Source organism: Pollachius pollachius, assembly GCF_949987615.1.
Source record: "Pollachius pollachius genome assembly, chromosome: 2".
NCBI classification, from domain to species: domain Eukaryota; kingdom Metazoa; phylum Chordata; class Actinopteri; order Gadiformes; family Gadidae; genus Pollachius; species Pollachius pollachius.
The window spans coordinates 48,574,364-48,591,004 of NC_136935.1; the positions used below are offsets into that span (position 1 = coordinate 48,574,364).

General features: G+C 46.7%; 2 protein-coding genes across 4 annotated transcripts in view; one reads left to right on the forward strand and one right to left on the reverse strand.

The window, feature by feature from the left end:
- Nucleotides 1–133: 133 nt before the first annotated feature.
- On the reverse strand, nt 134–11,405 carry rasal3 (RAS protein activator like 3). 3 transcript variants are annotated; one of them, XM_079729121.1, is made up of 19 exons: nt 10,646–11,405; nt 9,625–9,758; nt 9,359–9,422; nt 8,080–8,147; nt 7,588–7,667; nt 7,341–7,470; nt 6,904–7,002; nt 5,247–5,930; nt 4,843–4,987; nt 4,554–4,698; nt 3,837–4,073; nt 3,056–3,257; nt 2,751–2,842; nt 2,219–2,329; nt 1,668–1,863; nt 1,160–1,273; nt 875–1,068; nt 670–754; nt 134–564 (listed from the first exon to the last, which is right to left on the reverse strand). In XM_079729121.1, exons 1-19 carry the CDS (start codon nt 11,274–11,276, stop codon nt 457–459), a joined length of 3,519 nt encoding a protein of 1,172 aa, XP_079585247.1. In that variant the 5' UTR covers nt 11,277–11,405; the 3' UTR covers nt 134–456. The 3 variants fall into 3 exon arrangements, with proteins under 3 accessions (XP_079585247.1, XP_079585246.1, XP_079585248.1); XM_079729120.1 differs by having other exon boundaries at nt 9,344–9,422; XM_079729122.1 differs by lacking the exons at nt 9,359–9,422; nt 9,625–9,758; nt 10,646–11,405 and adding an exon at nt 8,787–9,123.
- Nucleotides 11,406–13,309: 1,904 nt separating this feature from the next.
- LOC307070603 (SEC14-like protein 1) overlaps nt 13,310–16,641 on the forward strand; it is a 42,256-nt gene continuing 38,924 nt past the window's right edge. Inside the window, exons 1-2 of the mRNA XM_079729125.1 lie at nt 13,310–13,637; nt 15,022–15,111. Coding sequence (XP_079585251.1) covers nt 15,049–15,111 — 63 coding nt within the window. The 5' untranslated portion in view covers nt 13,310–13,637; nt 15,022–15,048. The remainder of the gene's footprint in view (nt 13,638–15,021; nt 15,112–16,641) is intronic.

Sequence of the window (16,641 nt, forward strand, 5' to 3'; positions counted from 1 at the left end):
AGCCAAATGTAATTATGTGTCACTCCCTTTATTACACATACCTCTATAAGGGATGTGTACATATCTCTCACGCACACATAGAAAGACACACAGACACAATACAACATAAATATGCTTGACACTCACACAGGTTTTTTATAGTTTATTCATCCATCAAAGAAGTTGGCGTGGCACACTCTATTGGATTTTAATACATATAGTTGAATGGAGGCCTTCCATTCATGTACAAAAAACAGTCGACTGGGTAGGCTGGTAGACTGATCTATCCGGCACACATCTAGGTGGACACGCCCACTAGTGATGTCATAAGGGGAAGATTTTCAAAATGGCTTGTAAGGCTCATCACACTCACACCGGGTGGCATGTCATGGGACCTTAAGAGAAAATAGGGTTCTGTCATCTAGCCTCACACAAAATGGAACAATTAGACTTGACATTCACAGCCTTTATCTGGGCTCAGTCACTGTCTACGTGTGACTCTCTGGGCGGCAGCTCGTCGTTCTCCGTGCAGACCTCCTTATTGAGCCGGTGGAGGCCCTTCAACATGTCTGCCAGCTGCTCCTCCTAAAAACACACGATCACTTTTCTCTTATCTTTCATTTATTAATATTTGCATTAGCAATTTTGGCCAAAAAAACGAAAATGTTGAAAGTCCTTTCTCTCTCTTACCAAGACATTAACTCGCTCTGCGGCTGCCAAGGCAACGTTCAGCTTCCTCTCATCCTCCTCCCTCTCCTCCTCGATCATACCAAGCCTAATACGAAACAGGTGAATCTGTGTTTCGTATTCATTCATTTCACAAGTCTTAGGATTCAAAATGCTGATTTAACGAATTCTTGGAAGCAACATTTTGGATTTCGGATTCAGATCCCACCTGAAGGTAGCGCTGGCCAGCTGCTCCTCGCACGACTCCACCGTGTTCCTCAGCCCGTGCACCTCCGCCTGCAGCATCTCGTTCTGCTCCATGCTCTGAGCGATGAAGTCCTCCAGACGCTTGGCCATTTCCAGCTCCCGCTCAGTCACCTGCTCCACCCCAAGACGGAGCTCGGACAGCTCTTCTGCATGCTTCTATTGCAAATCCCAAAGCCACACAGTACAATCTATTGCTACTGTGTTTATTTCAATCTAGAACGAACATAGTCACAGAAAGAACACATACCCTGTCCAATGAGTCCAGTTGTTCGTATTCGCTCTTCTGTATCTCGCAGAGCTCCTTCTTGTGATTTTGTTTGATCCAAGGAACTGGTTTAGGGGTTGGCTTAAGACTAACACCCTGAAAGAAGAGAACAAGTTGTGTGCATAGTCTCAGACATCATCTTGTCATTTACATGGAAAATCAAATGGTAAATGTATTCATTTAGCGCTTTTCTAACCAGTGGCCACTCAAACCTCATACAATATTGCCTCACATTCACCCATTCATACACACATTCACACACCGACGGCGGTGTCAACCATGCAAGGCGACAGCCAGCTCGTCAGGAGCAGTTAAGGTTGGGTCTCTTGCTCAGGGACACCTCGACACTCAACTAGGAGGAGCCGGGGATCGAACTAGCAACCTTCCGGTAACCAGCCAACCCTCTCTACCTCCTGAGCCAGGTACTGCCTGCATGCTCAGCCAAGCGACGAGCTGTACTACCGCAGTAGATGAGCTGCTTGTCACTCACCGTCTGTGGGGATGAGATGTCCAGTGGGTGGGCAGCCCCCGGCTCGTGCTCCTGTTCAGGCCCATCTATCTGCAGGTCCTCCGTGCTGGTCTGTCTCTTCAGGGCATATCTGTTGTGGCCTGGACGCCGGTGTGGAGCACTCTGGGTCCTGGCGACCGGTTTCCTCTCTCTCATGCTCCTCGAGGTGTGGACGCCCCTGTTGAAGACCGGTCCGTTCAAACATTTGTCTATCCTTCTTGGAAACAGTGATGTAAACATACCCCTCAGTCACATTTGCACTTGTATAAACACCTAATTTACATTTAGGGCCGTTAGCAGACGCTTTTATCTAAAGCAACTAAAAATAAGTACATTTGTCAGCAGAAAGAGAAACAAGACATTGCTGTTGGTACAGTAAGGATGTTCATAGAAACAAGAGCAATGCACCAACAATTACTAGGTTAACCCATTCCCCGTATACAACAATGGTAGCTAGGATTAGACGCTACACAATGCTAAGTACTATTTTTAAGTGCCAGAACAGACAACACATAACAAGCGAGTATACATACCCATCTCGCAGGCTTCTGGGTTCAATGGAAAGTTGCTGGAGAGACGACTGGTGAGGGCTGTATTTGCTGAGGTCTTTAGGAGGAACGTACGTTGGCTTGTTTTTTCTTGGACTGCAATCAGAAGTCAAATCTCTTGTCACCATATATTCATGGCATGAAAAGTAACAATGTCAAAGGATCATTTGGGTCGCTGCTCTACAGCAGTGGTGCTAAAAAAAATTCTACTAGTACCCCCCTCTAAGATATTTTTTACCCCCTTCACCGGCACATATCTATTTTGGGAGAAAAAAAAAAATTACATAAATAATGTGTGTGCATTCTATTTGGCAGTGTAAACATAAACATTTAAAGGGTCCATTATCTCGATTGTCTTTATCCAGCTTTCAGGTAAAAATAAAAAGATAGTTGGCTTTTCTTTTTTCTTTTTTGCCCCCTGCAGTCCTCCAAAGTTCGCCTAGGGGTCTGAGTGCCCCCATTTAAGAACCACTGCGCTAAAGAACCATGAGGAACCGGCCATGGTGCCCACACACACCTGCTGATAGGAATCCAAGGACCTCCGGAACCTAGGGACTCTGTGATGTTGTTCAGAATGGAGGGCAGCGGATGCAGTTGCTCTATTGTGTTCTTAGAAGAGAAGAAAGATATCATGGATTTTATTCAAAATGATCTGTCACCAGAAGGAGCAAGACTTTTATTTGATCGGGACAGATACAGTCTATCTATACAAACTGAGGACTACTACCCAATACAAGTATCCTCGTGCTAATAGCGGATGCTAATTTTCCACACCCGTCCCTAGGGCAGGTTCTGTACGACCTGATGGTGCTGAGCTCCCACCTGCTGTTTCTTGGAGATGATGTCTACCAGCAGTCCGTGGAGCACAGCCAGACGCAAGGGCAGGTCGACGTAGCCGTCAAAGGAGGCCATCGGAAGGTCGGAGTCCGGGTTCGACACGGCTTGAAGGAAGCCTCTCATGGCTTCCCAGTGCTGCTGCAGGAAGTCATTCATGAAGAGCATGTACTCCTCCTTCTCTCCAAACCTGGGTACGAAACATTGGTGTTAATCAGTGCTCAGCCCGATCGAGGAACCCTTCTTGACCTTTCCTAGTTTATAAAGTACGTGAACATCAAAGGTCTTTCAAGACCCACTTGTTCAGAGTTCACTAAACTCTGCACAGCCTCCACCCTAACCCCCCACCACACCCCTATTACGCACTTATTGGATGTTGTACATCCTGGCAATTTATGTACGCACTTATTGGATGTTGTACATCCTGGCAATTTATGTACGCACTTATTGTATGTTGTACATCCTTGCACTTTAGATAGTACTTGTGTGTGTGTGTGTGTGTGTGTGTGAGTGTAGCAAACACAAGTGTGTGTGTAGCATCTTACCCTAGCTATCTTTGTTGTATACAGGGAATGGGTTAACCTAACAATTGTAAGTGCTTGGCACTTGTTTCTCTGAACATCCTTATTGCACCGACAGCGATATATTGTTTAGTCTTTCTTCTGGCAAATATACTTATTGTAAATCGCTTTGGATAGAAGCGTCTGCTGAATGCCCTTAATGTAAATGTAAATGTAGAGGTTTTGTGTGTAGATGAGCAGCTCCTCACAGTCTGAAGTTGGCCAGGTTCTGCATGACCTTTGCAGTCAGAGTGAGGGTGCGTAGGGTGAGTGGCTCAGGGTAGGGCTGTGTCAGTCCGAACAGGGAAGGACTGAGGATGGCAGGACATAGAAAGCGTAGGAAGAGCGAGGCGGAGATGAGGCGATGGCCTATCTCTGGTCGCCCTTGGTCCTCACACTGGGTCACCCAGCTGGAGAAGACCTTGTTCAACTCCTCAGGAAATGATCTGTACAAGTGAAGGTGGTGTTTTAGGGTTCAGGGTTAAATGAGATTTGTTTCAATTTTTAAACGCACACACTCACACACATTCAAAATCCCACACACACAAACACAGACAGACAGACAGACCGAGACACACACACATACAGACAGACAGACTGAGACACACACACTGAAACACACACAGACAGACAGACAGACAGACAGACAGACAGACAGACAGACAGACAGACAGACAGACAGACAGACAGACAGACAGACACAGACTGAGACACACACACTGAAACACAGACACACACTGAGACACACACACACAAAAACACTGAGACACACACACACACGGCAATGTCAACCTAGCAAGAAGACAACCATTACGTTAGGAGAATTGGGTGACTTGCTCAAGAATATCTCAGCGGTTTAGGTGTCACGTTTTTAATAAAATAAATGTATCCTGTTCAACGTTCCCATATGATGTATGTTATGTTACCCGTGCATCTCAGTGATCTTCTTCACTGCCTCCTCACAGGTCTCAGTCAGGTGTCTTTGGTTGATGGCCAGGTCAGCCGAGTGGCATTTTAGAGGATCCACCTCACAGTTCTCCACTGAGGCGTATAGTCCGATGATGAAGTGACCTTAGGGGACGGGAGGTATGTATTTTTTAAAGCACACTGTTATCAGAGAGGGATTATCAAACAAAGTGATCGATCTGTCGCTTTTGTATTTTTTGTTGAAAACCCGGCTGAGATGTTGGCTTCCCCACAGCTAAGCGTTCTTACCAAGGGTGTCGATGAGGTACTTCTGGCCCACCAGCTTCATGTACTCATCAATGGCTTTGGTGGCCAGGGTGTTCTCTCTGAAGATCAGTGCCTCCTTCTCCCCAAGACGCTCCACTTCCGCACTACCCAAATCAATCAGGAACTCCTGAAGTAAAGAACATATAAACGGTATGAAACAACCCCCAATGTAAGAGAATGTTTTTTGTGTTTAGCAAGTATTACATACAATAATAGATTTTTTCCATTTTTATGATCAGTGTACTAAGAACACCAATACATTTGGGAAATAATAGCTATAGTCCAGTATAGTACTATGTATAACCAATTGAACATCAAACAAAATTGATCAACGATAATGTCAGGGCTACGTGTTCTAGATCTTTAGGCTTCATAAATGTAGTCACCTTGGCTTTGCCAATGCTCTGCAGCACGTGGACCAACGCCCCGGCCAGCTCCTCCTTCTCCTTCACGCTCAGCAGCGGCTCCAGGCTCTGACACATCTCCACGTAGTCCACGGTCACAAACTCGGCAAACTCCTTGTACCTCTCCATCGGCAGCACCTTCAGATTCTGAAACCGGGCCTTGATGCGCAGGGAAGCCTGGGGCCCCAGTAGTTCCTTGCTGCCACCCGAGCCTGCCGCCTTGTACGGGACGATGGCATGCCACTTCTCCTGATGCGCCCTCCCCCGGATCTCAGCCAGGGGTATGGCCACACTGCCCAGAGGGTGGAGGCTGGAGTCGTCCCGGGACAGGCGTCTCTTCTTGGGGTCTTCGTCGCGGAAGAGGTACAGAGTCACCTCGGAGACCGCAGGCAGGTTGTCCAATTCGAATAACTCCCCCCAGAACAGCTGGAAGCCCCCGGCTTGGCTGCTGCTGCTGCTGCCACCCCCTTGGCCCCCAGACGCCCCATTGACGCCGTCCCCGGCCAGGCTGGAGCGCTCGGCGCACTTGTCGACGGCTCGGCTGCTGGTTCTGGCGAACAGGGTGCCGTCCAGGTGGAGCTCCCAGAAGTACCGGCGTTTGGGGGCCAGGTCCTTGGCTTCGTTCACCCAGAGACTCAGGGAGTTCTCACTGCGCTCGATGTTGTCCTGTGGATTAGGAAGACATTCGTACACTGAGGATGAAACATCCACTTGGGCTGGTAGATCAGAATGCATCACAGGATCTCCACTATTTTGAGAGGATTCAAGAGAGTTGAAGTACTGTCAAATCCTAAAGCAACTTAATGTAACCTAGGCTAATGAAAATGCTTTGGCACTTTCAAACACCACAATGTTCTCCCATAATGACAAATAATTGCATTTCTTTTTAACTACAATATAATAACGACCATTCCAATGCTCCTATGGTCCCAAAATGGCGATGCTCCCAAAATGGCGATGGTCATTGCAATGTGATATTGACATGTACAAACTCTATCCCCTATTATTATGTGCGTCTTTATATTATGTTTATTACCAAAAGTTCATTAAGGTATGTGTTTGGGTATAAGTTGAGAGGAATAATGCTGACAGATAATGTAATGCTAACAGCCTGCAGAGAGTGTTCCTGTGGAGGGTGTAGATGGTGTGGATGGTGTAGATCAGGGGTCTCAAACTCGCGGCCCGGGGGCCAATTGAGGCCCGCAGGATGATATTTTGTGGCCCCCTACTTTACATCAAAGTTTAGTGTTAGTGCGGCCCGCGCGTTGTTGTCAAACGCACATTTTTGCTGAGTTGCTTGCCACGCCTTTTTATCACTTGTGATAGGGTGACCAGATGTCCCGGGTTTGCCGGGACAGTCCCAATTTTGAGTTGCGTGTCCTGAGTCCCGACAAAAGCCAAAGGACGCTAAAATGTCCCGGTTTCCACCAACCGCCATGAAATGTCCCCTGTTGTCAGCGATTACATAGCCAACGTGATCTATTATAGCCCGATCATTTACTTAGATTGGGTCAGTTGTGCTACTTTTTTTTGTGGAATACTTGATGTGGCCCAGCCTGACCCAGACTCTACCTCCAGCGGCCCCCAGGTAAGTTGAGTTTGAGACCCCTGGTGTAGATGGTGTGGATGGTGTATTGACCTTATTGGGCTGGGCAGCGCGCCTCAGATCCTCGATCCAGCGGTCTCGTTCGGCCGCGGAGGTACAGCCGAAGCAGTGGCTGTTCTCTGGGTTAATCACCTGGCAGAGTTTTACGTTGAAAGACAGGTCAGTAACCACAGCATTACATTTCCTCATTTTGACGCTTTTATTCAAAGCGACTTACAACAGTTCAAACAGACATTCACACACCGACGGCAGTGTCGACAATGCAGGGCAACAGCCAGCACATCAGGAGCAGTTAGGGTTAGGGACCTTGCTCAGGGACACCTCGACACTCGGGGAGCCGGGGATCGAACTAGCAACCTTCCAGTTACAAGTGAACCCGCTCCACCTCCTGAGCTAAACCGACCCAGATTGGTGATTAGAAGCTTCATCCGAACGACAAGGGACGTTCATGAGTGTCTAGCGGTGTCTACCTCGAAGCAGTACTTCTCCCCGAGGATGGAGCTGTGCACGGGTCTGATGACCGTGCTGGCGTCCGTGCTGAGGTCAAAGGTCCCTGCTACGCTGACCGGAATGGACACGGACTCCCGCGAGCCGTAAAGCCTGTAGAACACCATGTTGAGACGGTGAGAGCAGGCAGAACACCCGGGGCTCACAGCTTCCCTGGAAATACACAATCACTGAACAACAACGGAAGTTTACGTGGAATAAAACATCCACCTGCTGCTCAGTCCGATGCCGTTTATTTGGGTTGTGCTGCTCCTCTTTGCCCGGCCCTCAAGACGGCGTTTGATCAGTGCCTGACGAGACAAAGGAGAATGGAATGAATGAAATAATTGAAATGTATTTGGATATATATATTTTTATTTTTTATATTGTGAAATATTCAAAGGAAACGCAACAAGGATGATGCATTAAGGGCATTTAGCAGACGCTTTTATCCAAAGAAGTTGACAGGGCGCACTATATTGGATTTGAATACATAGAGTTGAATGGAGGCCTTTCATTCATGTCCAAAACTACAAATGTACAAAACGGTTTATACACAAATTAGTGAGTCGGTCACACAAGGCGACAGCCAGCTCGTCGGGGGCCGTCAGGGTGAGGCGTCTCGCTCAGGGACACCTCGACACTCGGAGGTGGAAAGGAGGAGACAGGGAGCGAACTAGCAACCTTCTGGTTGCCCTCGTTTCTGCTCCCATTTTGACTCACCCTCACTCCGCCGTCCTGGGTCTTGAAGCGAGCACCACCTCCTTGGCCCACCGGGTCCGGACTGCATTCTGGGGAGATCAGAAATGATGCAAGCTTTCATCATTTAGCAAAGACATCAGAACCCCTTTAACAAAGTAGTCTGAATTAATTAAGAACTTTTTAAAGAATATTTTCATGCAATTCAATTTCAACAAGAGTGCTCTTTTCAATATGGTAATGGGAAATAGATAACCTATACTCTCTACGGTTTCTTTCAATCTTAACAAGGATGCACAACTTAATTAGTTAGTCTTAAGGTCCAGAATTTGTGGGGGTTACAGGGGAAATCCTGGACACGTCTATGACTAGCAGGAAACCCAGAGCCACTGAGCTCTTAGTAATCAGACCAGTATCAGAATTAAAATCATGCAGGATGTGGTTTTCAGCCTTCCCTTGCTCAACTCGACATTGTACAATTTATTTTACATTTACACAGCATTAATTACATCAAATTATGAACCCTTTGAACCTATCATGTATTTACTTCATAGAAACAGCAAACAGCAAATCTTTTTTCCTGAATTACATAAGCGTTGTATCATTAAGCAATGTAACAATTGTGACGTAACAATTTATTCAAGATTAATGGTGTATTTCCTTGCCTTACCCCCCCTAAATTAAATTTCTTGTATTTTGAACAAGTGGTCCTTCTTTCTCCTTCTTCTTACCTAACGCCCCACCACACACTATCCAACGTCTGAACACCATCATTTAATCCAGAATCTTGAAAATCTGTGAACTTGGGTCACTTCCAATTCTGAGGTAGTTCCTTCGTCATGGTCCAACTCTGCTGACCTCAACGCCTTTACAACAATGAAAGTAAAAACTAACAAAAAAAACGACGGGTCTGATCACAACTCCTTTCCCTGATCAAAATGCCCGTTGACAGTGAATGAAGCACGTATACTTAACATTTGACATCCACTGATTGGTTCAGAGGTGGAACACCCAGATGTGATGTTATCATTTGTGAGGAAGCAATTTGAGCACCGCTTGCGTGCATAAACGTCTGTTACTTCCGCTGCCCAATCAGTGACTTTCTACCCGCTACACTACTGCTAAGAAGTGTAACACTGAACAGCTGCCTCCTCATACGAATAACCCGGGTTCACACAGTACACAATAAATAAAAATAATTGTTTTCACAATGCTGAATAACCTCTGTGTGTGTGTGTGTGTGTGCGTGCGTGCGCGTGCGTGTGTGTGTGTTTGTGAGTGTGCTGACCTGTATTTATCTCACCGAAGTTCTGCATGCTGAGTAAGGACATCGAGCTGCTGACTCTATTGCGGGTCCACATCGTAGGCTGAATAAGAAACACACACACACGCACAACAAAAACAAACTTTTTTTTTCTTTTTTTTAATAAAATCAACTACATTTGGTTGAAGGCAATGCAGATCTGCTTATTCGCTGATTGTTTTTTTTGCGTAATGACAGGGCTTTAAACAGGCTTCTAAGGGAGGGACAGGCAGAGTTGAGTGTGTTTGTTTGGTTGATGGAAGTACCTCATCATCCGGAGCGATGAGAATCTGTCCGTCTTCCAGAGTACAGTTGCTAATGTCCCACAGGGGTACTTCGAGGGGCGGGGCCCACTGTAGCCTGGGTAGCTCAGCTGGCGCGCTCGCATTCTTGCCCGCATCTGGAAGTTCACGCACATACAGACGCAGATGAAATGGCGTACACACCGTAACAAAAACACACTTTTTTTTAGTAATTCTAATACCTGGGAAAACGACATTCATTTAGTTGAGTTTGTGATTATGTTGTTGTATTATATATATTTGAAGGAATAGTAGTTTGTCTAACATGACCAGGGTGTTAAAAACACGCGCGGTGCATCGTTTTCTATTTACTTTTCTAATTACTGCGTAATGGCACTAATCTCCCACTACCGCAAAAACTGTGGCCAAAGCTGTGGCTTTGAGTCTATCTTCCACTTCCTGTTATGCATTTACACACCATAATAAACTGTTCAAGTCCTGTTTGGTCCTTTGTACATTTTCAAAAAATAATGCATAATTTATATTATTGTATTTTTCATTCTTGTATTGTTACATACTATTAAAGCAATTATAGGATATATTCCCGTCCTGCACTTTTTAAATGAATAAACATTGTTATTGTTGTTTTTTCAAAGAAGCTTTGCTTTGAATTCAATTTTATTTCAGATTCATAAAATAGTTATCTTATTTCCAAACAGCATGATGTTTTGGGTGTATTACGTCAGCCAAAGCGTTAGAATCCTATATGACTGCAATACCCGAAGACGCCACAAGATTTCCTTGTTTTGCTGTATGAAACTATGCACGACATTTTCTAGTAAATAGTCGAGCTACGCATCATTCTGTACTTGAATTAAGTGCACCACTAATATATGCAAGGACACGTGTCAACATTAATCGTCTGAAAGGCGATCAATTTACAAATAATGATGAACAGATTATTTGTAAATTGATATAATCCCATATAATCCCATATAATCTGCTCTGATGAACAGATTATATGGGACTTTCAAAAACACATTACCACGCAGCAGGTTTGAGGTGCTGTGCCGACTCTGCAGCCTCGGCCTCTTGAGCTTCTGAGACACCGTCTTCAGGCACTTCCTAAAGAGGGCCCCTCCGCTCCCCCTCTGGGCACCATCCACGGGAGGGGCCCCTGGGGCTTCGGCCGCTGCTGTGGACTGAGTCGCGTGGCCGGGGCTGGAGCCGGAGGGGCCGCCGGAGGTCCGAAACAGTGACCCCGCGGGCTCCGACGCGACCCTCCTGAAGGGATGCTTCTGGGATGCCCCGGACGCCTTCTCCAGCTTGGCCCCGGTGCTCTTGCTCTTCACGGGAGAGGAGTGAGAGAAAGCCCTCTCGCCCAGGTCGTCGCTCAGGGCCTTGCCCCAGTTCTGAATCCGACTCCACTTGGTGGTGGAGCTCTTCGGAGGCTTCTCCATCGGGGAAGCCGCCAGCGCCACAGCCGCGCCCCCGTCCCCCTTGCCGTCCCCTGGCGCCCCCTTGGTGCTGGTGTGCCAGTTGTAGATCTTTAGCGGGTCGCCGTTGTCGACGGGGACCTCCGAGCCGGGCTCCCTCTCCACCGACGACGTCTGCTTCGCCTCCTTTGGCACGTCGTCCTCCTCCGCCAGCTGAGAGTCGTTCTCTTCGTTCCCCATGTCGGACGGAGGCCTTTCTTTCTGACTTTGAATGAAAGGATCTCAGGCTTCAGTCAAACAGCTTCTTTAGTCTACGGCGTTCCTCTCCTCATGAGAAGAGCTCCACCTGTTGCATGAGGCGGATGTCTGTGTGCGCTGCGCTCCGTTGGTTATAGGTTGCAGGTTCCTTTTTGGGGATATCAGTGTCGGCTTCCGGTGTTGTGTCATTCGCAGACGGCACAGAAGCAAGAGGCTGCTGCACTTGCGGTCGGTTGTTTGGCTGCAGCCTTGTCTGCCACTCTTTGGCTCGTTGCTGTTTCACACACTGACCCTGCAGAGATGTCGCAGAGGTAATCAGGGTGGAAATATCATGCTAATAAATGACAAACAACAAATTTTTAAAACTGAACTAGTATTTGATAAAATCCTCAGGTTGGCTGTTTGTGGTCACCACTATACCGTACAGCTGTGTGTGTGTGTGTGTGTGTGTGTGTGTGTGTGTGTGTGTGTGTGTGTGTGTGTGTGTGTGCGTTTTCCTAAGTGTGCGTGTGTGTGTTTGTGTGTCCTACACATCAGGGGCTGTGTGTGTGTGTTTGTGCATGTGTGCGTGTGTGTGTGTGTTTTAGCATGTGCGGTGCGTGTGTGGGTGTGTGTGTATCACCTCAAAAGTTATTATTATTAATTAGCTATTCAGGTTTCAGATTTATTCAGATTTAATCATTGTGACCCGTTCTCAATTATACTTTAACTACCACTGAGGCTGTCCAACACTGTCATTCTTAGGAGCAAAGGACAATACTGTTAATGTGCTGTTGTTCAGCTTTCGACTTAAATGTAGTAACCCAAGGCAGTAATTATATTACTGTATGTGGAAGGTGTAGGCTGCATTGACTGTTGGGTTGACTTCCTGTGGAGGTAGAGTTTCTGAAACCACTTCCTGGATATGTTTTCCCTTAACACACATCTGCAACATGGTGAAGATTATAAAAGAAAAGGTTCGGGTTAACTAATAAACATAATATAATCGATGATAGATAACAACAGTATGATATAATGTTGTAAACTATGAAGGCTATTCTAAAAGGAATGCTTGTCACAATATTATATTTATCTAAATATAAATATTAACACTGGGTGTAATACAAAGCAGATGTCTACTGGCGACTAGCGATTATCTTCCGTTTCCGGTGAACTTTAGGTGACACAGAGACTAGAGTATATTGCTTCTCAGATACAATTCAAATGACGAACGGTTTATCCAATGTTGGTTGTTTGCATTCATATCTTATCACCATCTCCTTCAGAACCATCTCATGAAGTTTGTATAAATAGATGATGTAGGTCACCCAATTAAATATAGAAGATTAGGTGATATAATAATATATTATCGTTTTGATTATGTCCTTCTATTTGTTCTTTTTCACAGTTGAATACGAACACATATTGCAATTTATAAATCTTCCAGTAGGTGGAGTCATGCACTTATTTACATTCCATGCTTGTCCGTAGCTCAAGCTGCGCGCTCCTCCTTGTTTTTTCCACCAATCATTTTGTTTACATTTTTAATTCAGTATTCCATTATTCCATTAGTCTTTTGAGCAGCACCGAGATGGTCTTTGGGCTATTTGGTGATTATTAATGCATAGGATTACCATGACGTACCTCTATAAATATACATTTTTAATTCTTAAGAATTTTGAGGGACATACATCAGCCTCAATCAACTCAAACATTAACCAGCCATGCATGCTCGTTAGCCTGCAAATCCTACATCATGACGAAATGGCATCTTTGCCAAAAAAAAGATGCGCATATATGCGCATGTATTTCATAAATCCGGTACGATTCTCAAATTGTCCTCCGTTTATCATAACGGCGTCTTTTTTATACATATATGTATATTTTGAATGTAATGTAATCATTAAAAATCATATTTAGTAAACAATTATTGAACATGGATGGCCGGGCAGCCGGTTTATTTTTAATGTAGCCATCGCAACCGGGCGCTCTAGTGGGAGGAGCCAGAGGAGCGCCACTACCGAACGACCCACCGAAGGAGGAGATGTGTCAGTTGAAGAGAGATGTGTGAGAAATCACAAGGCTCTGGTGACACACATATCTCCGAAACGATCTGTGAAATTCTCGATTTTTCTACCCACTGCTGTTGCGCTCAGAAAGGCGCACGGCTCCATGGCTTTAACCACCCTTGCGTAATGGCTGTGGCTCACACTACAAAGCTGTCTGCTTACCGCCCCGGCCAAGTGGTAGCTCTTCGGCACAACGCAGGGAATGGCAAGAGTTAGCCTGGATTGGCTCTGCAAAAGGTACACAGAAGACTAATCTCAAGAACCGATTCTCTAATTGCGTCTCTATCGCCTACTGGTAAGTGCAGCTGTTCATGCAGTTTATTTGGTATTCACGTTACATTGAAGCAGTACAGTGCATTGGATGGTTCATCCCGTGCGTACGGACTGTCAAACGTGTTCATGTGTGGCATTGGAAACAACCGTAATGGTTTTTTCTTTCGGCTGTCTATATTGTAAACAACTTACCGTTGTTGTATTTATGAATGAGCAGAAACCAGCAAATACGAGTGTGTCTACCCCTGTGTTTCATTACGCGTTTCTTTCTTTAACGGTGCCACACTCTTCTACTTCTGTGTGCTCTCTGTCCCTCAAGTCTTCCACAGAGCTTGAAACATGACGGTAAAAATGTAATAGCTAGACACTGGTAGTAGAAAGAGAATAGTGTCAATTGTCTGTCTGTCTGCGTCTCCCACAACTTAGTTCTCGTCCCATTGCACTGATCCCTTCTAATATTTTTTTGTAACCTTAGCTTACCGGCTTCCTTCCCAGACATGTCCCTCACCCTCACACTGCTGATCACTGGCGACGGAAGTTGCCAGTTGATAAACACACGCCATGGGGAACACGCTATTCAGAGCAGAGTGGTACATGATACCATTATCCAGGGCCAAACTCAGCACTCGTCACACAGTCACCATGTAGTTATGATTCATGATGTCTAATTCATAATATCTCATCAAATAGGTTCCATTGCGCACTGGAACCAACCTTGTTAACAACCATGTACCCAAGTTGTGCACAAGTTGATTCATTGCAGACGTTCTGCCCAAGTTCTGTACCGACCCTAAAATTCAGTTAATGCACCAGCCTTGTACATGTGCAATAAGCCTGACCCTTTTTAGTTTGACATTACCCTTCACCTCAGAAGGATTTAGCCCACCCAAATCCCTAGTTTTTGGCTCTGAAACTCCATTGCAGTAGTTTCGGCTTTGACTAATGCTCCGGGGGAATACTGCATCAATTCATCCAACCAACACATTTCTGGCCATGGATAAGCGCAGCCACCTTTAGTCCCCGACGTCCATCCCCTGAAAGAGCCTCTGAACTCGTCCGACCTCTCGTCAACAACACCGACCTCACAGGCCTGAGCGCGCACACTGGCACGGCCGAGCCTTCCAGAACAGGGCTCCCTGTGGCGTCCCACCTGCACAGTAGCTAGCGCGCCTTATCCCCGCAGACGGCCCTAGTCGCCCTCCCTACGCACTAGGCCCTGACATGGAAGCAATGCCTCTCACGTCGTTGTGTTACGGTGATGCCCGGGCCTAATCCCACACAGCTGTAGATCACCACCTCGCCCTGAGTCCCTGAAGCTTATGATTACGGTTGCATCAGCAGCAGAGTCAACCTGTGCTTCCCCCCCATGTGTGTTTGTTTTTGTCTCGCACCATGGCTGTGTTTAGGTCGTCGGCGCCATTGTGGTCCCCACCATGGTGCAGAAGTACCAGTCCCCCGTGAGGGTGTACAAGTATCCCTTTGAGCTGGTGATGGCGGTAAGTGTCCCTATACACACACACACACAGGCACACGCACTGCCAGGTGCACACACTGGCAGGCGCACGGAAAAGGCACAAAGGCAAGCACACACACACACACACGCACGCACAAGCACACACACACACACACACACACACACACACACACACACACACACACACACACACACACACACACAGCGGTGTGTGATGCAGACTGTGTGATGCAGTCAGGGTGGGCGTGTTCCAGATCCCCTTACCCAGATGGTTATTTCAGTGGTTGCTCGTTATGCACCTTGGGGCCAACACGGCAGGGGACTTAAAGGAAGCCGTTGCTCAGTAGTATTACTTTCACACCTTTTCTGCCCTCTTTCTCTGTATTCTGAGTCTGATTGACGGTAACTCATTATGCCAAATCCTGCTGCTCTCCATTGGCTACGATATGCACCGCTCGAGTGATGGTAGGGAGGATATCCCATTCCCCTATGGTTCTCTACACAGCCACAGCCCCGTGCTCTCGTTCTAACCTGGTAGCCTATGTCTGGAGTACATGCAGGCAAAGCCTAAGCTCTCTGGTTTACGCGGCCTTAGCCGATAGTTCCTTCAGAGTGCGTCATACTGCACACTATGGCCATGCACTTTCACTTTCTGAATGCGTGTGTATATTTACTTAGTATATGCTACACGTGAAACGCCTAGGATGGCGCCATTTCATGATGGCGCCATTTCATCATGGGACATTGGGCAATGTCCCATGATTGAGATCTCAAACTCGTCTCGTCACGCTAATAAAAAACAAATAAACCCCGGCAAAAGGTGTTATCTTGTTTTTTTTTTGGAGTGTTCATGTGTAGTATATACTAAAACAATTATTCACCTCAGGCTCCGTGAATAGTGGGGTAAGGGTTAGGCGAATAATTGTTAAGTATCCACACACGTATTTACACGTTGTTGGCTTTTATTCATTTTCGTTTTCTGGGTTGAGTGAGTTGAGTGATTTTGAAAGATTTCCTGTAATTCCTGTAGTTTTCAGATTATAGTTTTAATATATTTATGTATGTATGTATGTATGTTTGTTTATTTATATATATATATATATATAGAACATGTTATTTGTCTTCTCGTCGTCCCGGTCCATTCGCAGTGTTGAGAATTCTGTGTTTTTCCAAAGCCTCTTAGTGCTGCTGGGTCTGGCCCCTGGGTCTGGCCCCTCCTGGGTCTGGCCCCTGGGTCTGGCCCATGGGTCTGGCCCCTGGGTCTGGCCCCTGGGTCTGGCTCCTCCTGGGTCTGGCTCCTCCTGGGTCTGGCTCTTCCTGGGTCTGGCCCCTGGGTCTGGCCCATGGGTCTGGCCCCTGGGTCTGGCCCCTGGGTCTGGCCCCCCCTGGGTCTGGCCCATGGGTCTGGCCCCTGGGTCTGGCCCCTGGGTCTGGCTCCTCCTGGGTCTGGCCCCTGGGTCTGGCCCCTGGGTCTGGCCCCTGGGTCTGGCCCCTGGGTCTGGCTCCTCCTGGGTCTGGCCCCTCCTGGGTCTGGCTCCTCCTGGGTTTGGCC

Bases quoted from the DNA above. Each gene is read 5' to 3' on its own strand.
- rasal3 (XM_079729120.1), bottom strand. From the start codon at position 11,276: ATGGGGAACGAAGAGAACGACTCTCAGCTGGCGGAGGAGGACGACGTG. The intron at 7,668-8,079 runs GTGAGTCAAAAT...TTGTCTCGTCAG, and splicing joins CCCAGGACGGCGGAGTGAGG to GCACTGATCAAACGCCGTCT. The intron at 755-874 runs GTGGGATCTGAA...GTTTCGTATTAG, and splicing joins CTGGCCAGCGCTACCTTCAG to GCTTGGTATGATCGAGGAGG.